Here is a 26,059-nt window from a genome sequence, read left to right as displayed (position 1 = left end):
ATTCATTGCTTCTTTGGACCTAGGGTTTGTTCGCCGTCAGAGAGAGATCGAGAACGAATCCAATGTCCTTTAGTTACGCAGTCAGCATAAGTAGAAGAAGGAATAATGTTACGGGTCTGAACGAGATGTTCCCGTAACAATGCGTGGCTGTGTTTTCTGGCGACCGTTAGGTCCGATGTTGAGAGGTAGGAATCCTAAATCCTGACCGTGATTCGAATTTCCGGTATCAATGCCAAAGTCTAGTCCGCCGCATGCACGCTCATCTTGCAACTCATAACCTACTTCTTATTTACCAAGCCGGTTTTCGACCTCAATTTAGTACGCTGGATCAGTTATTACGACTATCTACGGCTGTTTAAATCAATACAATACAGATTTTCCTTCTTGTCTGGTAGCCTTTGATCTAGAAAAAGCTTTTGACAAAGTCTGGCACCTGGTTTACTATACAAACTTCATAACTATTTTCTACCATCCTCATATATCAGATTCATCCATTCTTTCTTATTAGGGCGGCTAGCATATCTCTATTAACGGAACACTTTCTCATCCAATCTTCCTCCAATCTGTTGTTCCTCAAGGCTCGTCACTGTCTCCTCTACTATACCTATTGTATGTTGCCGACCTTGTTGTTCCGAACATAAACATATTTCAGTTTGCTGACGACACCGCCTTTTTCACGACGGCCCGCACAGTGCAATCCATCAGTAAAACCATGGAAACGGCAATTGACGCATTCGTTCACTGGTGTAGTGTATGGCGGTTAAGTATTAATTCTACGAAAACTCAGGCTATTGTTTTCCTGCCACGTAGACGTCGTTCACGAATATACAGAAATCCAAGCCGATTAAACCTCCAAGTAGATCATACACCTGTCCTGGCGTCAAATACTCTCACTTACCTTGGTGTCATATTTGACTCCAAACTTATTTGGATTCCACACCTCATTAAGATCATACGCCAAGCACACAATCGGCTCAACCTTCTCAAGGGATTAGTCGGTACAACATAGGGGCTAAAATCACTAACAGTCCTTAATACATATAAGGCCTTTATGCGCAGTACACTAACATATGGACACACTGCCTAGACATCCGCACCGCCAAAATTCTATCAGAAATTGGCTATCCTAGAGCGTCATGCTCTACACCTAGCACATCGTATCCGCTTACCGCATCCGACACGATTACTTTACGAGCTGATTGATTTTCCACCTTTATTGCATCATCTTGAACAGTTTCGTACTCGGTACTTTTGCAAGCGAATTGACCAGCAACATCCCATGTTACTTGATATCCTACGATACGATCGGGATCACGACGCACCATCAACTTACGTTGATAGTCCCCGACAGCACTTTATGACTCTTTATCATTTGCAACTGGATGATGCTGTAGTGGATCCCGAAATCTTTCACATCTACGAACCACGTGAGCTTTCATCATTCATCTACCCATCATATGCACCGTAACTACTTATTAACATGGGATTCCTCTGTCTTCCTCAGTTCCTGAATCGCCCCAGGAACAGAAGATAACTTGCATTCGTCAATACTAACAAATCCATGTGATGTGATGTGGCGTTCAGAGCACTGCATATCATCTTCATCTAGTTCTCTGCCTACTGCGCCCTGCACTATATTCGTTCCAGTTTTACATTCTTCATAACTCAGCACGGCATGCTAATAAATGTATTTTTTCTACAATATTACTGTTGCACACTTGGTCTCTCATATATTATGCTTGTACGTCATTATATGTTATTTCTCACCCCTCTGTATGTGTATGAATATGTAATTAATAAATGAAAAACATAATAATTAAATATATGTAACCTCTTAGACCAACCACATTAAAGTTCTATCCAACTTTTATATATCTGAAGCACTCACCCGAAGAAAGGTCAAAACACTTTAACCAGAACGACGGAAAAAAAAAAAATCTTCGTGCTGAATCAACACACAAGTAACACGCTAAAGTGGTAGTCATTTTGTGTTGCTTCAACACCTCATTTTTTATAGTGTAGGCCAGTGGCGTATTTAGGGGGGTGGCTTCCGGGCTTAAGCCCCCCGAAATCTTACTTCGTATAGTCAAGTAAATGGAATATCTTGCATAATTTTCACATTTTCAGGCAAAGCCCCCCCCCCGAAAGTTAGCAAAGCCCCTCCCGAAACAAAATCGTAAATACGCCACTGGTGTAGGCATAAAGCGATGAAATCATTGGAAATTAATTTTCATCCATTATTAAGAAAAGAAAAAAGTACCTCCTTGTTGTTCGTCCTTCTCTACTTTGTGACTGGAAGAGCGCCTCCTCGGTACGGCGTCAGGGTCTTGCTGGGGCTGCGCCCGTTCTTCTGGCGTATTAACAATTCTTGTCGTTCTTCGTCTGTAGGCATCACTTGTTGACGCCTCAGACGGATCGAAATTCGTTCTTTCTCTCTTCTTCCCCTGTAAGATAATTATTATTGCTTTAAATGATTTCACATAATCATTATCATGAACTTGAGTCTATTTGAGTTGAATGTCTCACTGCTAAAATGATTATGGGAACGTCATATGTTTAGTGAGGGAATTATTTATTGACAAGTAGCTCGACTAGGAACGTCTGTAATTAATCTAACTCAAAGGCATAAAGTCGAGAGAAGCACAGGGGCTACGTATGCCCTCCAACTTTGTCTCCTGAAATATCTACTTTTGAATCTATCACCGTAAGATAAAAATGTGTAAAACTATTTTCGCATCTCTCGTGTAGAATACGAGTATTTTCATTTTCTTCAAGAAGAAATATATTGTGATCAATTTTAGAAGGGATCAGATTTTCAAATCAAAGAGGCACAATGCGAAACGCATGACTTTAGAAAAAAAATGAAAAATATCATATAATTGTTTTGCATCTTAGCAGATACGTATTTTCACTTGATGAAGCGAATAAGAAGCATTAGTTCGTATTTTTATCTCACGTCTGAATATGATCCCAATTTTAAAAACTGAATATCTTAGTGCATATTTAAGAGCATGCTGTCCGCGTTTGAAGCATCTTTAACAGCGTACTCCGGCTGCAAATCAAATCCAGATTTATGCCAGATGAAATGTGCTTCGGTACTACATTTTCAAGTAATAATAATAATAATAAAGTCCAGATACGGCTCAGACCATTTTACAGCTGCTAGGCCTATAGAAGAACAACAATATTAAAGGAAAGGATTCGGCAAAGTATCACCAGGGCTTGCTTGCTATATTGTAATACTACTACTACTGCTACTACTACTACTACCACTATTACTACTACTACTACTACTACTACTACTACTACTACTACTACTATTACTACTACCACTACTACTACTACTACTATTACTACTACTACTACTACTACTACCACTACTACCACTACTACAACAACAACAACAACAACAACAACTACTACTACTACTACTACTACTACTACTACTACTAATAATAATAATAATAATAATAATAATAATAATAATAATAATAACATAAGAAACAGCAATAGGTCAGCCTGTAGACCGTTGGCTTCGCACTTAGAACACGTTCGGGGCTGAACATCCGGACTTTTCCCCTCACTTACCCAAGGTGAATGCTGAGATCAGGGCCTGAGTTTTGAATGTAACATTTCATCTGATTTTGATTTTTCATGAACTTCAAAACAGAACTTTATATTAGAAAAAAAAACTATATATTGGAAAAAGAAATTTATTTTACACAGGCTTCGAACCGCCGGCGTCTATTTCTAGAACTTCAACGGCAATTTAAACTAGTGGTGGGCACAAAAACCGATTTGGTCTTTCACCGAAACCGGTTATCGGTTTTCTCCAAAACCGGTTCGGTTTTTTACCTGGTCCGGTTTCGGTTTTCTTCAAAACCGATTCCGGTCTTTTTTCAAAATTTGTTCTATTTCTGACCAGAATGGTATTTCGTTGTTCTCCGGAAAACGAATCCATTTCCACAGAAATAGTTTTATGTGTTTTCGAAAAGTTTTCACCGAAACCAGTTTCGGTGAAAAATCGAACCGGTTTTGGAGAAAACCGAAATGTCGGTTTTTCGGGTTTCGGTTTTTATAAAACCCGGTTTTGCCCATCCCTAATTTAAACACGCTTGGCCACACAGGCAACTCACGAAAGTACGTTATGATATAGCTAATAGAATCGCTCCATGCGCAGGTTTATACTTGGAATTTTAAATACTTACTAGCAGCGTTCACCCTGCTTCGCTGGGGTCACCCCGGAACGCAATAAACTTTGTTACTTAGATAATTTTTACTTTTTCGCTTTCAAGTGATATGATAAAAACCATAGAAGATTGCAGTAAATGTTAACATTATATCGCCTGTCATTTATGTTAACCCGCCCCGCTTCGCTGCGGTCACCCCGGAACGCAATAAACTTTGTTACTTAGATAATTTTTACTTTTTCGCTTTCAAGTGATATGATAAAAACCATAGTAGATTGCAGTAAATGTTAACATTATATCGCCTGTCATTTATGTTAACCCGCCGAGTGACACGGTCATGCGGGTTGCATATAAATACGTTTATTTTTATACCTATGATGAACTAACAAAGGATTTGTACGTTATGGACACTTGAATGGTCAATTATCTCAAGACACTGGTAATTAAAAATTAAAGTGATATGATAAAAACCATCTAGGGTCCAAATCCTAATAACCCCCCAAAAATGAAAGAAATTGGTTCAGCCGTATTAGCGTGATGAGCTAACAAAGGATTTGTGCGTTCTCTTTTATATAATAGATAGATTTTGTGTCTTTTCCAGTAACAGAAGATATAGATTTCTTACATTGGAACTTTCTGTGAAGTGTTAATTATACGCTTATCTCAAAAATACATTTGTTTGTGTTCTTTCAATTTTACGTATATGTGAGTGTTAGTAATACACATACGGATATGGATCCTTAAATCTCCGGAAATCGGCCATTTCTGGCCAATATCTCAGGAACGGTAAGAGTGACGCGAAAACTTACATCACTTTCTGAGATAATTTTTGATGCTCTTTCGAATGGAGGGCTCAAAATTGAAAAAAAAAATCGCAGATAACAGACAGACAGACAGATACACAGACATAGGGAATTCAGTAACGAATTTCTTAAGTTCGTTGATAAAATAAAATTTTTGAATTTTACGTCCCACGGCTATGACGGCTAGGCTGAAAGAGATGGTGATGATCGGATTTAGGGGGGTTCACGTGCATCCCAGTCGTTGTAAATATACAGTGTCTAAAATGAGAAGCTACCAGTGAAAATAGTAACACTTTCTGAAACTTTCTGCCGTAACGTTTGTTTCCATGTGGGGCTTAAAAGAAAGCGGAGTTTTGCAAAAGCATAATTTAAGTCGATTTTCTGAGAGTTGAAGGAAAAGGATTCACCAAGCTAAACAATAAATAGTCTTCATTCACACCACCGAAGCCTAAAGGCATTTAAAAAACTTAAGTTTAATTCAAATGTAGTGGTAGTTATTGGTGTAACCCCCACCAGAAAATCCTGGATCCGGCCTTGGCTGGGATAATATGATACTTTAAAATATAGATCCTGACACCCTGGCACATGCTTTTCTCCATCCTCTCCGTCCTCAATACCAGTCTGAGACTTACTTGTTTCGGGTCTACACGGATAAAAGTAAATGGATTTTTGTAATTCGACGATCATTTACGGGACGGTCAAGGGTTTTTCTTTCTTTCTTTTTTTTTTTCAAACTAGTTCGCATTTAGGGAAGCTAATGGTTTTTGCTCTTTGCAATTTGAGGAGAGAACATAACATTATTTTCGTCAGAGTGTATAGAAACATTTCCTGAGATTCATAAACAGGAGGTCATTTATCAAGAAGCCTAGGTCGAATCGCATGAAGACATTCATTTTTTAATAGGAGGAACCATACAGAGATACAACAGTAAGTATGTAACTGTGAGAATCCCACTAAACCACGGATTCTATAGATGACATGCAGCGTTCTTTTCCATTAATTCATGTTAGAATTTCTATCAATATGTAGTGCAGTACATGTGAATCCAATTTTTGGTATTGATCCTCTAACAGTTAAAATACCCCCACATACAAGCGCGGATCCAAAGGGAGAGCTATAGCGTCCTCCTTGACGCTCAGGTATACACTGGATAAAGTGGGCTTCAATCCTACTTTCTTTACAGTGGATAAAGCGACACACTATGGTCTAACCTCTCTCTTAATCATATCCTGGAACCGATTCTGACCACATATATACACACACACACAAAATACCACTTTTATCGATGACGAAATTTAATATTTATTTGAAGCAGATGTTACTTCACCGCTAATATACCAGAAATTATTCTGAATATTGAAACATTTCCAGAACACTTCTCTACTTCTCTACAACATAAGAATAATAACTGAAACTATCACAATGCAATTATCATACAAGCACATCACAACTACAATATCATAATCATAAAATTTTCGTACAATTTATAGAAACTGAAAATCCTTATCAAGCGATAATGTTACATAGCTACCGTCATAAACATATGTGCAGCAAGAGTAACTGACAATAGAAGGGGTTGTATTATTATTATTATTTTTTTTTTAAAAGCGCTTTCACAATTCTGCCAACTGATTATGTGTTAAAAAACCAGAATTGTACTGTAAAATCTATAATTTCAGGCCAAGGCTTGTGACTGTGACTATGCTAGAAAAAAAAAAGGGTAAATTCTTGATGTCGATGTTGATGCACTGTTCTGGCCGAAGAAAGGTATCAAATCAAGAAAAACGTTCTCTTGAACTTTGGTTAATTGCTACTAGTTTCGGAGGTGTCCAAGGCGTGGAACAATGAATTACAGAGACATATTTCCAAGGGACTCTTCAAAGGGACTGTCAAATCGATTGTTGATTCGTCAGTCCGTTTGGGAAATCCCTTGTCCATGCATTGGAGAGCTTTAAAACACGCACTTACAAGTAGACCAGGTACTACTTTCAGTGTGACGTTTTAAGCCGCAGTCTCTACACTGGATAGTTTTTGAAATATAGGCTCTGAAATTCCTTTTACCACGCTTTCGGCACCGTATATCTCCGAAACTAGTGGTATCAATCTGACCAGTATCAAGTTTCCACTCTGACGTTTTCTAATATGGTCACGCGTTCACCCTATCCTTTTAATTGAGATAATCGATAGTTTTTTGTTTTTAAGTGAAAGTCAAAAGAACAAAAAACATCTAACATGAAACCGTTGTTTAATCATGCATATTAAGCTCTGACTTACACACGTCAAAAGTAGGGATGGTACCGAGACCGAGACCGAGACGGACTTTTATATACCGAGACGGGCTTTTACATACCGAGACGAGACCGAGACAGAGACAGACCTCTATAAATCGAGACGAGACCGAGACGAGACCTTGGTCAGTCTCGAAAGTCTCGGTCTCGTCTCGAATATTAACATCTATTTTGCCTTTGCTCAAAATTTGTTTCGTTGCTGTGTGAGATAATATGAGAACGGTTGACTGATGTACAGTGGCGTATTTAGGGGGTAGGTGTCGGGCTCAAGCCCCTCCCGAAATAAATTTCTGATCAGTTTTTCGCATTGCACGTACAACACAAATGTTTCTTACCCGTTCCTCAAGCCTCTCCCGAAACAAAATCCACTGCTGTTGTATATAATCTTCTCTCTCTCTCTCTCTCTCTCTCTCTCTCTCTCTCTCTATATATATATATATATATATATATATATATATATATATATATATATATATATATAGAGAGAGAGAGAGAGAGAGAGAGAGATCGAGGATATATACAGTCGAGGATCCAAGATATAATCAAGGAAGGGGCTAAACCATACTTTGCCTCTTTATCCAGTGTAAAGCAGGATTGAAGCTCATTTTATTCCGTGTATACCTGAGCGTTAAGGGAGGATATATGCTGAAAATTTGTACCTGTTGTGTGAAATATTGAAGAGAAAACTCTTCTAGATACTCTGCAATACTACTAGATAAACAAGCAGTGTTGCCAACGCAAAATAAAGTTATATTTTCTCAAATTGCTCCATGTAAGGTATTACCTATTTCTAATTTAGATATTAAATAAAACCACAATACCACATACATTATTCAGTGTAACAAAGGACAATACAGTATACCAACATTTTGGAGATCTCTAATAACTCAAATGGCATAGACGGTGCATCATTTGTATCTTAGCGTCCCCATGGCATAATGTATTTCGAATGAATGAAGGATCAACGTTACAAGAAATGAAAAAAAAAAATTACATTTTTCTAAAGACTTTACTTCGAAAACGTGCTGATATATCACGTCCCATCACGTACATGCTTCCAAAAGACTTAAGTGATCATAATGTCATTTACAACAATTGTTATTTCAAACCGTTTCAGAGATAGCAAACACATGGATAGTGTTTGTTATACTGCTTAAAATAACGTATTTGTGTTAAATTTTTATAATGATTGTTGCTTTAGTTTGCTTTTATAACATTACAATAGTTTTTGGTGATTTTAATTACAAGTCGCAGTTCCATTATTTTAAGTAGTGTTGGCAACTTAAATAAATTACTAAATATTATTCTAAATATAGTGCAAATAACGTAGCTAAACTGCAAAATATTTTTAAAATACTCGTAATTTGTTTTATGGTGCAAGAATGTTTTCAAAAGACAATGTTTTTCGTACTCTTTATAATGTTAATGTCAAAGTTTTGGTTCCAGCAATACATGTAAATGCAAATTGTAACTGACATTAAATGTAACTGATAACTTTTCAGTAACCCTAGTTGTTCCCCTAAGCCTTAATCCTGATGTACACTAAACCATGGTTAATTAAAAGTTCTAATTACACCCTAGTTACATTTCACTTGTTTTAGTTTGACCACCGACCATCTCAAACTCGATCCATACCATATAGCCATATGCAATTATTCAAAGACTTACAGTTAGTAATACACATTGTGTTGATTTTTGGTTAGGTTTGTTTGTTTAATGTCCCACGATTATGCTAGGGTGTCTAAAGTAGACGTGGAGCTAATGATTATGGAATCCGAACCACTTCGGTTGTTCAAATGTACCCCCACCGGAAATCGAATTCGGTACCACGCGAACCGAAGTCAAGCGTGCTAGCCACTTGACCAAATGGAGGTCCTCACATTGTGTTGATTTAAATCATTTGAGTCAGTGTTGTTATATTCGAAGATCAAAAACTAGCGTGTCTGTGCTCCAAAAGTAGCGGATTTGAAGTATTTGTAGGCCAAATATATACAGTAGAGCGTCGATTATCCGAAGTAATTGGGGGACATGGGTGTTCGGAAAACTGGTTTGTTCGGATAATCGAACTGTACTGTACTGTACTGTACTGTACTGTACTGACTGCACTGGACTGTACTTCTACAGCCAGTGCCAAACCGAAAGAAGTGTGCTGATTGTTGAAACACAGCGACTGGCGGCTTGGCCGGTCAGCAGCGCCTTATGAAAGCCCCATTAGAAGCAATGTTCCGCCAGCGGTGGCTCAGTGCGGCGACTACTGTGGGAAACTTGGTTTGGGAGTGAGGGGGATGATGGACGGTAGGGTGGGAGAGTAACAGGTGCGAGCGAGTACACAGTTCGGTAAGCGGTCGTTCGGTTGACCGACGTTCGGATAATCGACGCTCTACTGTACAATAGAAATGAATTATTTGGCAACTAATGACTGGTACTAATGACATGATTTTTAACATGGACTGGAAAATGTGCTGGGCATATTGCAAGAAATTATGATCGGTGAACAAAAACAATTCAAGACAGGATACCACGAGATAAAAACAGCCTAGAAAACGTCCTTTTACAAGAAGGTTTGACGAAATCAAGAACAACTGAGGAGTAACCTGAAAAAGAATTGCTCAAGATAGATAGTTGTAGGGAAGACTTGGAAAGACCTTCATCCAGCAGTGGGTTGATAATGGTTGATTATGGTTATGGTTATGATTTTATTATATCTGGACTTCAGAGATAAACCAAACCAAGTGATAATTTCGTAATTTAACAGGAAAACCGGTTCTTTAAGTAAGACCTATAGTACTGTTTTCCAAACTATACTAAATAGTTACAAAGTAACAGGATGCTTTTAGATTTACATTATTATACCACTAGAAAGAACATAGTCTAATTAAAAAGTATTGTTAACTCAATTTCGACGAAAAAGTGACTTAGCATAGTCTACCTCTAAAGTTCATATATACACTATGTGATCAAAAGTATCCGGACCCCCCAAAACATACGTTTTTCATATTATGTGCATGTGCTGCCACCTACTTCCAAGTACTCATTATCAGCGACCTCAGTAGTCATTAGACATCGTGAGAAAGCAGAATGAGGCGCTCCGCGGAACTCAAGGACTTCGAACATGGTCAGGTGATTGGGTGTCACTTGTGTCAGAAGTCTGTACGCGATATTTCCACACTCCTAAGCATCCCTAGGTCCATTGTGTCTTATGTGATAGTGAAGTGGAAACGTGAAGGGACACGTATAGCACAAAAGCGTACAGGCTGACCTTGTCTGTTGACTGACAGTTGAAGAGGGTCGTAAAGTGTAATAAGCAGACATCTATCCAGACCATCACACAGGAATTCCAAATTGCATCAGTATTCACTCCAAGCACTGTGGCAATTAGGCGTGAGGTGAGAAAACTTGGATTTCATGGTCGAGCGGTTGCTCATAAGCCACACATCACGCAGGTAAATGCCAAACGACGCCTCGCTTGGTGTAAGGAGCGTAAACATTGGACGATTGAACAGTGGAAAAACGTTGTGTGGAGTGACGAATAACGGTACACACTGTGGCGATCCGATGTCAGGGTGTGGGTATGGCGAATGCCCGGTGAACATCATCTGTCAGCATGTGTAGTGCCAACAGTAAAATTCGGAGGTGGTGGTGTTATGGTGTGGTCGTGCTTTTCTTGGAGGGGGCTTGCACCCCTTGTTGTTTTGTGTGGCACTCTCACAGCGCTGGCCTACATTGATGTTTTAAGCACCTTCTTGCTTCCCACTGTTGAAGAGCAATTCGGGGATGGCGATTGCATCTTTCAACACGATCGAGCACCTGTACATACTGCACGACCTGCGGCGGAGTAGTTACACGACCATAACATCCCTATGGACTTTCCTGCAGAGAGTCCTGACTTGAATCCTATAGAACACCTTTGGGATGTTTTGGAACGCCGGCTTCGTGCCAGGCCTCACCGACCTAAATCGATACATTTCCTCAGTTCAGCACTCCGTGAAGAATGGGCTGCCATTCCCCAAGAAACCTTCCAACATCTGATTGAAAGTATGCCTGCGAGAGTGGAAACTGTCATCAAGGCTAAGGATGGGCCAACACCATATTGAATTCCAACTGTACCGATGGAGGGCGCCATGAGCCAGGTGTCCGGATACTTTTGATCACGTGGTATATATATATATATAAAACTTTTACTAGGTAAGGTAGGGTAAAAACGGATCCAAAATTTAACGAAATTCATACAGCGAAAAATAAAATATTTTTGATTCTTCATATTGCAGCAAAACTACGAAAATTAATAGAAAAGAAAACTAGGAAGTTAAGATTCACTTGTTTTGCCGGGACAGAGAAAATAGATATAGCTCAAATTACCTATATACTTATATAATATGTATGTCCATGTTTCGCAAGTAATTTTCAATCAATATAATATTTCAACATAATGAATACACGATTAGTTTTCTCGAATAAAGATCACATGCACTGATGAGAGCTCAGGAATAAGCTTAATCTATCTTACGGCACTGGATATGTGCTTATGTAATACCTTACGACCTTATGAACTTGTATAAGAAACAGAATGTACTTAAACTGAGAAGCGAACTATACGAAACATCGGACTTTGAATCTAACGTGTTTGGTGATCCAACCCGAGACCACAGATAGAAAAAATGAGTGCCGTAGCTCCCACCACAAGGTTAAGGAAGTTCCTGTTTTAAAGTGTCAATTAAACACTGAGATGTGAAACGGTAATAAAGCATTTGATCAATTTGAAACAAAATATTTTGTAGTAATAATTTACTCTATTTGTTAAGATAATGAACATTATATTCTGTTTTAAAACGACAGTCAAAGCAGAATGTATTGAATAATAACTGAGAAATTGTAAAATTTCAATTTCGGTACGATTAAATACATTCGTATTGCTATGTGTTGCATTATCCGTTAGGAGGTATTGAACAATTCTGATTCAAAGGAAGGAAATAAACTACTCTATAGTACTCGAGTTAATTTAATAGAATTTAATTGTATAGGCAGTAGTGAAGCTATTTGAGACAAAGTCTATTGCTGAAAGTGAAATATGGGTTACTATTAGGGTTTTGTCCCAGATATGTTATACCAACTGATGATTGAACCTGGAACACACACATGAAAAGTATTAGCGCTAGCAAAGTAGCTACGAAGAGGTACATCATACCATAATTGTCAAGAACTAAGGCAAAAAATAAGAAGCGGAAACGACAAACTGTACGATAATAATACTTTCACAATTTTAATTTCACACTATTTATTTCGAGACTTTCGAGACGAGACCGAGACTTGGCCTTCGAGACCGAGACCGAGACCGAGATCGAGACAAGCATATGTTGACCGAGACGAGACCGAGACGGCGATTTTTAACTCGAGACGAGATCGAGACCGAGGCCGCTACTTATCAACCGAGACGAGACCGAGACTGTATAAAGTCTCGTCTCGTCTCGTCTCGATACCATCCCTAGTCAAAAGTGTATGTACAAAAGTCATGTTGAAATATTGTGACTTACGTTGTTTCTGAAAGGTATGACGGAGTACGAGAAATGTATTTTGTCAAGTTCATATTGTGGAAAAGAACGTAGATTGTATTAACATGTTAGCTGCCATGTGAGTCCGATCGGACCTACTGGAGTGATCTAAGAAAATGTTCTTGTAGGTCCGGACGGACCCACAATTACTAATTCGTCAAATTGACGTTAGAGTACTTGTATTGTATAATCCTGTCTCTACTGTTAATGAATTGTAGTGTTTTTATTACACATGTAGGTTTTGGTCTTTGATATTGATTGTTAACGCCGCTAGGGGCGCTAAATACCAAGTAACAAGCATTTGTTGCTTTTGTAGACCCTATCGGACCTATGTTTTGCTTTTTCAGTGACATGTTAAAAAATTTCCTTCCTACTAAGTAGTTCTTAAATTTCGCAACGCCCTCTACAAGTCTGAAAAGTTCTTTCTCAGTAATTGTATAAGCCCTCTGGGCGCTATTAAAGACTTTTGAAGACATCCCAATGATTTTGTCTTCACCATTGTCATCTATTTGATAAAGAATGGCTGGCCGGAATTTCGAAGAAAATTCTATTAATGTACTCAGGACCATGGTTGATCCTCTCTAAGACTGATAAGATTGTATATCTTCTCGCTGACCCACTTACTAAAGTGGCCGTGATGAAGGGGAATGCCTACTTACTTAAACGTTACCGAGAAAGAGAACCTGAAAGGCAGGGAAAAACTGTTGAAACCGAAGAAGAAGAAAAAGAAACAACGAAGAAAAACTGAGCTCTTCGGTTTTGTATATATATATACATGTATGCGTATATTCAAGTGTAATAATAGTTTACGTAGTAACGGTGAGATTAAGTAAGATTTGTATATAAATTGTCTTATATTATTATAGGAATTATTGTCTTTCATGTTTATATCACATATTGTATTTTTAAGAGAAGGTGTTTTTATGTAAGTCCGCACCTTTTTGTAAAAAAATGTTAATTAATAATGGAATTCGATAGGTTTTGATAGGTAAGTCTAACTTACTCTCAAAAACGTATCGAAAGGTGGGAATTGTATATACTCAGTGCGCAGTGAATTTGAATTTTGATAGGGAAAATAGCTATCAAAAAATTTGCATATCAAAATTGAAATTATATTTATAACCTAATATTATTAATATTACGTTAGTTAAGAATGTTATTCATGTAAATTAGAGTATTAAAGCCAACATTATTCACATTATAAGCGCCGAACATGTTAGTTTCATTGGGAAGATATTGGAAGGATTCGCAAACACACCGGATTTTTTTCTCTTTGCAAGTTTCAAAATCATCTTTCAGCTCCTATCCAAACTATTAGCCTCCAGCGAAATACTCCTGGACAGCAGAGAAGAGAGTATAACTGTTTCCATCTAAACATAGCACTCAGAACCAGAGAAGGTATAATTTTAGAGCTATCTATGATAGGACTATGCTACTACTTTAGCTCCTAGGTGTTTAACTACAAGATAGATACACTTGTATGCAGCGCCAAGAAGACGAAAACATTTATTTTGTATTTTAGTAACATTCAAGTGTTATTTTCTGGGAACAATGACGTGTGACATCTATTGCTGATGACGTTTTCTCTCGCCTTCTTCCTCTTGCTGCGTTACCTTTCTGGATGGACCTAGACTGGCCATAGGCGTAGTGATACGAAATTTGAAAATGTGAGTTGACTGAGCTGTTTATTAAATTTAATAAAACTACAAGGGATCTTGGATGCATCGAAATATCCATTAATTTTCCTCAGAACGGTATATCCCATGTCCGAACGTCTTATATCCAGTAATTGTACTATTTAAAAGTACTCTTTACAGACAGTTCTTGAGCCCACTCAGGCGATGTTCGTCTGCAAAATGGATGACATCCCTCTTTCGTCTATGCACCAATATTTTTGAAAAGTATAGTACCCCTGCACATGAGAATTCTTTTATTCCTGGAGTCAAATCTGACGTCATGGTTTGTTGATACAAAGAGGGGTGAGTACAAATATGTATACTGTGTACTAAGAACGTCTTCTATTTCAGGCAGATGTCGGTCGATGGTTTCAGGGCAGATGACTGCAAATATTACTACCTGGTAAAATAAGTAATCTGTTGGTTGCCTTTGACTCCGTTCCTCATCTTAGGACATGCTACTATACTCTTAGCCTATGAGTCACACCGTTAAAGTCACTGAAGGTAGGTCACATGAACTATGAGCCTATGTAAATCTTTAAATCGGGTAAACTTGTTTTCTTTTGTTGAATAGCTTTAGCATAGATTTACATAGGGACTATTTTGATTTTTATCAATTTGAAATTTTCTTTGAAGAGTCTCAAGTTTTTTTTTTAATATTTTTTAGTCTCTACCGCTGTGATAGGCACATTATAATTTATATATTTGTGTATTTGCATCTATAATTTTTGCCCCATTTACATGTTTAATCTCAGATTTAATTAGGTTTCTTTTAGGTTAATTGTATATCTTATAAAGGATTAGAGGGAAGCTACATTTATTAGGTTAAGTTTGTACGTAAATATTGTTAGTGTTTTGTAATCTGTTGATAAGTGACATCAGATTTATATTATATTATTTTAATAATGCTGCATACATAAAGTAAAACTAGAAGATATTCGTATATGGGAAAGCAATGGAGAAGAAAAGTACTTTGAAACTTGGAGTTTCGCATAGACGACGGAACAGTTAAAAAAAGAAAAAGAGAACTTCGAAGCTCAACCTTTGTTTGAGCAGAGATGCATGCTTTTAGCAGCGCAAGCGAGGCCAATGTGACCATCTCGATTTCAAGAAAAGTAACAAATATGAGTTGAAGAATATAAGAAAGAGATAGGGTAGCGATGTTAGTCCTTTGTATAAGGGTAGGACACAGTGCGCCACACAGACAGGATGTCGGAACAAGACATTGTTCTCCAAGTACACGAAATCTTCGCATGTCCATACGAGTTGCCGAAAGGAATAGAGTGTGACTTTTTCTAACCACGCCCCTTTTTGACAACCTCAATATCGAGTGCGTGGCTTGGGTTAACGAACTCTCGGCTGGTCAAGCGAAGCTAGAAAATTCAAAAAGTTCGCAGCCACAACAGCAGTCGACGAAAACTGCTTGTTTTACCCTGAAGATGTCACCCCTGTCTTTTGTATGAGTAGCTTCATCTCTAATGCCTTATATCAATATGTATAAAAAACTTTCTGGATGATTTACGATGAATAGTTTAATAGTAGTTCGTTTATATGTATGAATAAACATGAAAAGGCTTGTATCAATGTATATCTAGAGAGTGGTCGCGGTTCTGTTAAGCTGCATGAATACAGACCACGTACCATAGTTTTTTTTAAATGTATTGCAGACGCCAACCTGAGGAGAGAGAGGGAAGCTCAAAAGGTATTTTATATCCTTACAGAGGTTACAGAGTATGACAGCTCTTGAGAGGCTGCATACGAGCTTATTGTAATATATTAGTCAAGTGTCATATGCATATTTAACGTTTAAACACTCCAAATCTGAAAAAAACATTGAAAACTCATAGTGTTTACACCCTCATCCCCTCTCAGTCGTACAGGTGGGAGCTTTTTGAGCCAGCCGCCAGATGGCAGCAAGAGATGGAGGGTGAAATGAAAGTGAGTATGGGAAAAGAAACAAGTTAATATTTATGTTTGTGCCATGATATAAAACGCAATACTAATGAATCATCTGTGATGTTGAATATCATCGGAAAGGCTGTTTAGTGCTCCGTATAGTGAACGTATCACCGTAGAGATACATAAAACGAGTGAAAAGTTATTAACAAGAAACTGAGCCAAAGTGCAGGTTTTGACCGAATCTAGGTCACACAGCCGAACTGCACAAGAAGGGCAACTACCCACACCCCTCTCAACCCCTACATTTGAAAAGTGGGCAGGTCTGCAGCGAGTCTTTGAACAGACAATGAATCTGCAGTTGTTTAAAACAACGGGGTTCGAAGACTCATGGTCAGTTGTTAGTTAGCGTCGAGAAAGCTCACGTCGAAGCTCGGACAGTTTTGCTTTTGAGAACTTGATTAGTCGTATACTCGCGAGAAGGACGAGCAATGTTCTTCTAATAGTGCTCTGACGGATAGTTATTTCAGTGTTCACAGCAAGTGAAAATACTTTCATCTGTGAAAGTGGATAATTATTATGTATATAGATAAAAAGTGACAAACTAGGATGCACGCTCGTTACTCGTTTCTGCGTATCTGAGTGCATATAAGTGTGTTTCACATTCATTTCCGTTAACACACAGTGCGAAGAACAGACCTAAATAGCTTCGCGCTAAAATGTGCAATACAGAGAGCTGCATCCGTCACATGTAAATAGTTGTATATATATATAATTTTCAATAGTGCCTCGTGATTTTTGGATTGTCTGTTATTTCATTGTGTGAAACGTTCTGCGGGTATTTAATGGAATCCGCTCTGACTAGCTCATCACAGAGAGGCAGCGTCGAGACTAGAGGTCAACGCCCAGGCTGGTGACGACAGGTCCCCGATGTTCCCCAGTAGAGAGAGGACCAGATGCTGGTGACCGCATTTGGGCGATAAGACAACGCAGAAGCCCAGGAATAGAGAGCGTTTCAACACGGGCCAGAGACTCCTTCGGCAAGCTATATGGTGCGAGACATCTCCCAAGACCGGAAGTGGTCGAAGAACACAAGACAACCCCGGAGACACGACAGTGAAGAGGACGCCTTCAAGAACGAAGAAGGGTGATCACGAACACTGAACTAAAACAAGAATAAAGGCCTGATATCAGAGCTCGAAAATTCAAAAGTGTTGAAAATTGAATATATTTTTTTCTTTCTTTTGCTGCGCTTATGCGAGTGTTTGTGTGTAAAGTGTTTCGATTTTCATTGGATCCATGATCCCTATTAAAAGGATTACCAATCAAACCTGGAGATTCTCCTTTATCAGCACCCTCAGGACAGCCAAAGGTATGTGCCAGATATCTAATGTAACATGTTTCTTTACAGGTCGTGTACTATGATTTGGATGACTCCATGAATCTGCTTGACATAATTTTATGTTCGTAGTGAGTAATTTCCGCTCAGGTTCTGCGTTCCAACCACCAAGGACCCTGAAATCCAGAGTCTCATCTTGAATTAACGTAACTTTTCAAAATTGTTTATTTTCTTAATCTATCATTTGCTCTACCGACACTTATTTAAATTCTTTTGGCCTTCAGCCTTTAATTGTATGCAGGGTCGATATCGTTTAATCCTCACTTTGCATACGCGAGTGTAACTTACTCCTCCCACATTCTCATTCCACTGTTACACTCCACATACACCCCATTCACACCGCAAATAGTAATTATCATAGTTCATGGGATCCACGAAGACAGATGGTATTTCAAGTTCTGAAAGAAGACCACTGTCAGAAGCAGAGAGGGAGAACTTATGGTCTATATCAAAATAGTGGTGGTTCAAGGTGACGTCTTGTATTCTGAAAAATTCACATTCTCAAAATACAAGTAAGCCTCTCCAGAGATGTGTTTCATCTCTCTCACACACACACTTATACAATTTAGTCCCTATGCATCGGCATAACCCTCTCTCTCCTCTCCATACATATACAATTTGGCGCCCAGCGTAGGGCCCGAACCCACGACCCTGAGATTAAGAGTCTCATGCTCTACCGACTGAGCTAAGGCAACAGAAAGTGCCGAAACGTCAAAGAAGATTAAAAGCATTTAGTCGATGTTTTAAACAACTAGTGGACATTATAATAGTTTCATTTAGTTTATCGTGAGATAGTCAGGGGTGTTCGTGATACACCAAACTTATACTATCGAACTATGGTATACAATGAAACATTGTTACAAGACCATTCCTGGATATATGTAATAAGTGATACTGTTCAGTGCAACAGAAAGACAAAGTGGTGAACAGTACTGTTAACTTTCTCACGAACAATGTTGGAACTAATCCGGAACTAACTACAATGAGTTTCTTTTAACTTTTGAAGCCGTCCAACACAGGAAATGTTCTTCCATAAGTGTTGTGAATTCTATTGTCTAAATTTTGTGGGACTTGTGTACCACACACAGCATATGGTGATAAGGGGTGATCAGTCTATATCATACCCAGTGTAAGAATACTACAGAACTTTCCTACAGCTTAGCAGTTGCTTTTCTAAGCGTTACATCATTGAGGAGGATGTCTATCAGCTATTCTTCGAGAAACCTTCCTAATCGGAAGAAGGAAGTGCATGTACGTAACGGAAGAGTGCATGTCATAAGAAGACACCGCCTAGAAGAGGACACCATACTCCAACAGGACAATTCATCACGATAATAACTTAAGTGTGGCCACAGACATTTTCATTTCGAGTAACTACGTTATATCCATTTTTTCTTTCCTTCTTGCATAAAGATGTGTACAGTGCTGTGGGTTGTTTATGAATAGTTTTTTTTCTTTTTTATTTAAATTAAACGAATCACACCTAATCTGGGATTCTTTTATTCCTGGAGTCAAATCTGACGTCATGGTTTGTTGATACGAAGAGGGGTGAGTACAAATGTGTATACAGTGTACTATATATGTCTTATATTTCAGGCAGATGTCGATCGATGGTTTCAGGGCAGATGACTGCAAATATTACTACCTGGTAAAATGAGTAATCTGTTGGTTGTCTTTGACTCCGTTCCTCATCTTAGGAGGACATGCTACTATACTCGTAGCCTATGAGTCACACCGTTAAAGTCACTGAAGGTAGGCCACATGAACTATGAGCCTATGTAAATCTTTAAATCGGGTAAGCTTGTTTTCTTTTGTTGAATAGCTTTAGCATAGATTTACATAGGGACTATTTTGATTTTTATCAATTTGCAATTTTCTTTTGAAGAGTCTCAAGTTTTTTTGATTTTTTAATCTTTACCGCAATTATTACTTATCATAGCTCATGGGACCCAGGAAGACAGATGGTATTTCAAGTTCTGAAAGAAGACCACTGTCAGAAGCAGAGACGGAGACCTTATGGTCTATATCAAAATATTGGTGGTTCAAGGTGACGTCTTGTATTCTGAAAATTTCACATTCTCAAAATACAAGTATGCATATCCAGAGAGGTGTTTCATCTCTCTCTCACACACACTTATACAATTTAGTTCCTATGCAAGGGTGTAACACTCTCTCTCCTCTTCATACATATACACCACGTTCCAAGAAATCAACCAACAGGACGCCCTTGTCGTTCGAAAAGACGGTAACCATCAGTTTGCGACTCGAGTGCTGCGATTACTTAAACTTTTTTTGGTTGGGGGGGAATCTGAATGGCGCCACTGCATGGATTATAGTGTTGATTCGCCGTTTGTGTACGAGATCTACGTCTCGTCGCCCGTCACAATGTGGCAAAACAAATCATCTCCCTGTTTTCGATACCGATCGAAAAACTGTGGGCAACTGCACATTCGTTGCTGTTTTTGCTGGTCTATTAGCATTTTTGGCACCCACATTGTACTCAACTTGTTATATCAAATCCTGTAGATGGTGCTTCGTGCAACGTGAGGAAAGTAACGAGCCACAGCACTGATCGTCAATTACGGATCATTTCGTAGCTTTTGCTTCCCACGAGGTCATCCGTCTGAACACTAGACCTGCCACTCCGGTATCATTGTGCATATTGGTGCGACTATTTTGACACCATTTGCAAACATTTTCTGCACTCATTACTGTGGGTTCATACACTAAGCACAAAATCCCGATGGATATCACCAACAGAAGTTCATTTTGCAAGCAAAAATCGTATCACACCGCGCACTTCACGATTAGCATGAGGAACAATTCTCGCAGGCATTGCGATCTCCAACGGCTGCCGAACGCCTACTGACTCAAGACAACCACTGCAGTGGCTTCGTCAATAGTCCGTCGTTGGCGCGGCATGCGTGAAATTGTGTTCCGGCCTAACCCTATACGTCGACGGCCCTTACTTCTGGAATAAGCCTCGTATATATATATATATATATATATATATATATATATATAAGAGAGAGAGACAGAGAGAGAGAACCGGTTGTTAGAAAATTAGAATAGCGCCACTGACCATGTGGATATTGGAATTTGAAGACAGCGTACTGAGAATGATCAGAGACCGTCCTGAAACTAGCAGTAGTCATGTGTAGTGCGTAAAAGGCCACATGCAACTCCAGTGAACGATCAGCGGCAGAGATTTAGCGTGAGCGTGCGGTGCGGTATGGTGGATAATTTTGTGATCGGGCCTTATTTATTATCGGCCCGCCTGTGTGGGAGTACCCCAGTGTGCGAATTAGATAATTTATATTGCGGGGGGGATAAAATTAGGCCAACAGGACGTAGAGTCTGAATGTGCAATAGTTCAGAAAGAGACAATAATGACCTCACCCCTATATGACATCTGTAATAAAGAATTAATTTATTAATTCAATAAATCTACTGACAATAACTATGTATATAGCTCCTTCGTGGCTAATCGGTTAGCGTTTGTGCCTTTGACTTGGGAGACCCGGGTTTGATTCCCGGCGGGAGCTCATGTGGTTCGGATTCCACGTTAATCAGTAGGTTCCGTCTCATATAGCCTCACTGCTGAAAAGGACGTTAAACTCAAAGTCGACTCAACTCAATACTATGTATATATTGTTTGACATGCACACACTACACCTAACCTTTCTGAACGTGTTTAAATGTTATACTCACTCTCGCGCTCGTAGCTTTCTAAGGTTTATTTACTTAATAATTCGGCCCGAATAGTAGCCATGATCACAAGCATGTGTTAATTTTTCCTCTCATATTGAAATCCAGACACAGTCTTGCAAAAGAAAACCTACTTCAGTATTATGGAAACCACTAAAATTATCAATTGAACCGGACTTACATTTAAAAAAAAAAAAAAAAAAAAAAAACATATTAGTCTATCATACGAGAAATGGGTTGTTGCTGGTCCCGATTTCTGGCATCAAGGTCAAATCGAAGGCCAAATATTTAAAAACTCTCATTTTAAATTTCGAACTTGCGCTTCTATTTCCTGCCAATGCTGCGCTCTCAATTTTTTTCAATTACCGATTCCGTGATAGAGCTCAGAAAATCAACACTTACAATTACTTTTACTGTTAGGTTACAACTGTGTTAATTCATTATGTGCAACGTTATCAAATGAAGTTTAAACGTTACATTGAAGTTTTCCAGACAGCATTATTGGCGTGGACAGCAAACTGTACAGCGAAAAGATGGAAAGCGAAGGGTGCTTTAAAAAGGGTAACTTTAAAAAGCCTGCTCCAGTTGAAGTGCTTATATAGACACGGAGAATCAGTCGTATTAGCAAATACTGAAAGAAATCTTCAATTATGCGCTTATTCATCGTCACTTACGTGTCTGCTCATTATTGAAAGCATCCCCAGCGTATACGTCAACATATAGCCACAAGAGAATACATAACTCAGAGTCTGAGTACAATTTCAAAAGTTCATTTCTGTAAACTGTAAAAGGCAGTGGTGTCCAGGCAATAATAGTCCGCTTAAGTTTTATTGGGTCCACTTGTTCTATTTATTGGGTATTATGAATATTATGCAAACTTGCAAACTAAAATGAAATATAACAAAAATTAAAACACGATGATAATCGATATAAATGTAAAGGATGAATATGACATGTCCTGCGTTCGGCAAGTATGGTGGAAAAAGCTATTTGTTTACTTCTTCTTGGCCAACCGCTAAGAACATTTATAAATCCATATATGACTTTGTTATGCGCAATTAAAACATTCAAATTAACGAACGATGACGAACTGAAGGGTATGAGGATACGGTTGCAAATAAAAACTGTAATCATAATAATATAGTTCAACTAAGCAACGGTGAAAATAGTGGGGAAATCAGAAATGACCAAAATTGAATTGTTCATCGCATATTTCGAAATACGGCTTTCAGATTAAACTTACAAGAAATGACAAAAATCAGTGAAATTTGGCGTTATACTAAGCATGGTTTGGGGGGGGGGAAGCGAGCATCCCCGGTGGGGATACTTCAGATGATTTTTTTGCGGGGGGAACAAAATGTGATTGAGTGGTAAAATCCCGCTCATCCCCCCTAGTAATTCGCACCCTCCTGTGAACGTCACATTATCTGTGTTCTAAGATGATTTGCATATATAAATTTTTCGTGAAATTATGAATAATATTTCAATTTAATTAGTAATTTACATATAAAGAATTTTGAGATTTAGATAATTACCAGCGGGTGCATATAATTTTTATTAATATTTCTATGTATAGTTATGGTTATTGTGTTATGTAAATGAATAGTAACGAACAACAGAGCAGGACTTAAGCGAGAAGCAATGAGAATTTAATATTATTTAATATCAACGTATAAGAAGATAGCGAATTTTGTATTTCGATATGCTAGTTTGCATGGATAGAAGCAGAGAAAGCTTCCCAGAAAAAAAAAAAAACTCAAAGAAAGCAGGTGTACCTGAAGGAGCGTTGGACACCCAAGTTGAGTAGAATTTTGAAATCAATATAACCATCTGAATAAGGATAGAAAACCTATGAGATTCAGATTTTGCTTAGGTTTATTGCTAGTTGAATTTCTTAGTGTTGTTATAGGAAGTAGCATACACTAGCTCCGCCGAGACAGAAATCCTACAGTAACAATGCTTTGAAAAACCATATAATTTTTAGCATGTCTATGAGAGAAACCTGCATACAAAGAGGTGCTATTTTTTTTAAACACGCCCCTTTTTAGCATCTAGGACTCTCGAAGCGTCGTTTTGCCAACGGAACTTTCTCAAAGACAGGGATGTTGACTATTTTAAAATTATTGACGAGTCCACTTGAACTAGAGGGGAAGCTATCTCGAACGTTGTTTGTAATGGTTCCATGACATCCGATAGATGTCTCTGTAAAAATATAGTTATCGTCTGCACCGCTGATATGATTTGAATGATAATATGTGTTATGTTATGTAAATAAACTTTCTGGGTGTTCCCGTAGTATTAGACATATGTAGTTCGATATATATATTTTGTTTTGTCAAATTGGCTTGTACTAATACCGGTTTAGACCGAGTTCCTGGTTGTGGAAAGTATGCAGAAGGATGAACACATACCTTTGTTTTTTTTTTATATATATAACTGAGAAGGCAATGCTGTTACAATGGAAAAGCGACCTTCCAACCAATTATATTATGTTGTTTATCATGTGTCAGGCTACTTTAGCCTTATCTAGAGTTATCTTAATTTGTTTGCATTCTGCATAATTCATTTAATTTGTTTAATTAATGTCATTAATTTGTTCAGAAACCAAATCCCTTCAATGCATCTGTTTCTGTAATTCATCATTTTCCATGTCACTTGTTCAAGCAGTTCCTGGTATCGCCGATAGGTGGTGTTACCTGACAAAGGTGTTTAAGTAAACAAGTCAAGTGACAGAATTTAAATAATGGTGGTGTTTGTGTTAATATTTCTGGTAATTACGGCACAGTGTCTGTGCATAACAAATACTAAACTGAAACTTGATTATCAAGCAAGTAAACAAACATAGTGACAGACAACGATGACATTGAAGTGATAGACAAAGTGGAAAAGAACATGAACAAGTGTGTTTTTTTTAAGTTAACTAGGTCACTGGAAATTCGCAAGTGAGGAATCCACCCTCACCCCTATTCCAGTGGAGCGGGCTACTTTGGTTCGACCCAAAACAGCAGTTGAAAGAAACAATGAAACTGCAAAGGGATATAACTGTTCTCGGGACAACCAGAGGGTTAGTTGTTGCTAAATCGCGAGAGAGTGCAGATCAAAGCACTGAAAGTCGTAATAGTGTTGACCGTCAGCTATTTGGTACTCTTACCATTTTGATATGCGTGTACAAGGATAGTGCGTGAGTTACACACTGATATTCTGTGCGTGTGCGATATAGAATGGGAAAACATAGTTAGTTTGATTGCAGTATTTCCTCGTTTTTCTCCGGACTAACATTCTGGTGGAATGGGAGAGTGGGAGATACCGATTGTATATATATTTAAAGTGTGTTTTCACAAAAGTGAGATGAGACAAAGTGCGACGTATATCATCATTTACTAGTGAGAAGAGACAAACCTTTACATCATATTTCGTAAAGTGCTTCGCACCGGTATAAACTTTGCGACATGTATACGTCACACGCTATATCCATTGTTCACGCTATTAACAGTGAAATAGACAGCAAGCAACATTCTTAGTGAAGTCAAAGCATTGCCGTGTTCTGTAGGAAATCATCAATGCTATCATATAGTATAGATTAAGTAAAACGCATAACACACACAAGAACTGAGTTATTTTTGCTTGTGTTAAGTAAGCGGGCCTTGTGCAGTGAACGTCATGAGAACTTTCATCAAATAACAAATCTATTTTATCATTGTATCACACCAAGGACTACGCAGTTGAACCGGCTCTGGTGTTTACGGAAATTCCATGAGAGAGGAAACCTGACGGTTAGCAGAACCTAGGAAGAGGATGGTCCACGACTTTGGGAGAAACTTGACCCGGAAGCGCAGCGAATCGTGAAAACTAAAGACACTTCAAGAAAGAAGAGTGCGGCGTAATAAAAACAAAAGTGCACAAACTGTGTTAATTACGAGCTCGAAGTGTGAGAAAGAAATAGTAAAAGAAATAATTTTTTTTTTCTTTCTTTTGCTCAGGTCTCTTAGCAAGACCGCGCGCGCGAGTGCATTTTGTAAATATAATTTCTGTGTGCTCTACAATTACCGAAAGTGGTGCATTAAAGCAGGATTACCACTGGAATGTTGGCTTCCTTTATTGTCGCAGTTGGCTGCAAGGTAATGTGTTACCCTATTTTCGTTCTTGTTTGCTTTTCAGGCCAGAAGCTGGGTCTATCGATGGATCGTAATTGCGATAATCATATTGTGGGTATCTTTCGCATACAGGATGGGTGTTAAAACCATATCAACCTGTAAATTAGAGTGTCATGCCTAGTAGGAATCTTATTTACTTCTTTTCAAAATTTTAACTTTTATTCAATTTAAGACTCTACCGACTGACTGATTCCACTAAATTAACTTTGTGGCAGGAGGTTACAGTAATTTAAAGTAAATAGCAGTTTAAATATTAAGATTCCTCCCACATTAGCATTTTTGCATATTAATGATTTTAGTAATTTATTCAGATTATGCAAATTCACAAACCTCCGCTCACAAAGAACTTGGCTGCCTTACGCGTGGGGCACGACACACACACCATCCTGGATGTAT

At 38.3% G+C, this 26,059-nt stretch overlaps 1 protein-coding gene across 1 annotated transcript in view; it reads right to left on the bottom strand.

Annotated features, from left to right (window-relative positions):
* Positions 1 to 527: 527 nt before the first annotated feature.
* Positions 528 to 26,059, bottom strand: part of LOC145671550 (uncharacterized) — a 46,840-nt gene continuing 21,308 nt past the window's right edge. The window contains exons 3-4 of the mRNA XM_081740738.1: positions 2,261 to 2,444; positions 528 to 604 (exon numbers count right to left, since the gene is read on the bottom strand). Coding sequence (XP_081596864.1) covers positions 528 to 604; positions 2,261 to 2,444 — 261 coding nt within the window. The remainder of the gene's footprint in view (positions 605 to 2,260; positions 2,445 to 26,059) is intronic.

The sequence above is a fragment of the Thermobia domestica genome, chromosome 15, assembly GCF_964235325.1.
Source record: "Thermobia domestica chromosome 15, izTheDome1.hap1.1, whole genome shotgun sequence".
NCBI classification, from domain to species: Eukaryota; Metazoa; Arthropoda; class Insecta; order Zygentoma; family Lepismatidae; genus Thermobia; species Thermobia domestica.
This window is presented reverse-complemented; position numbering and strand designations above follow the sequence as displayed.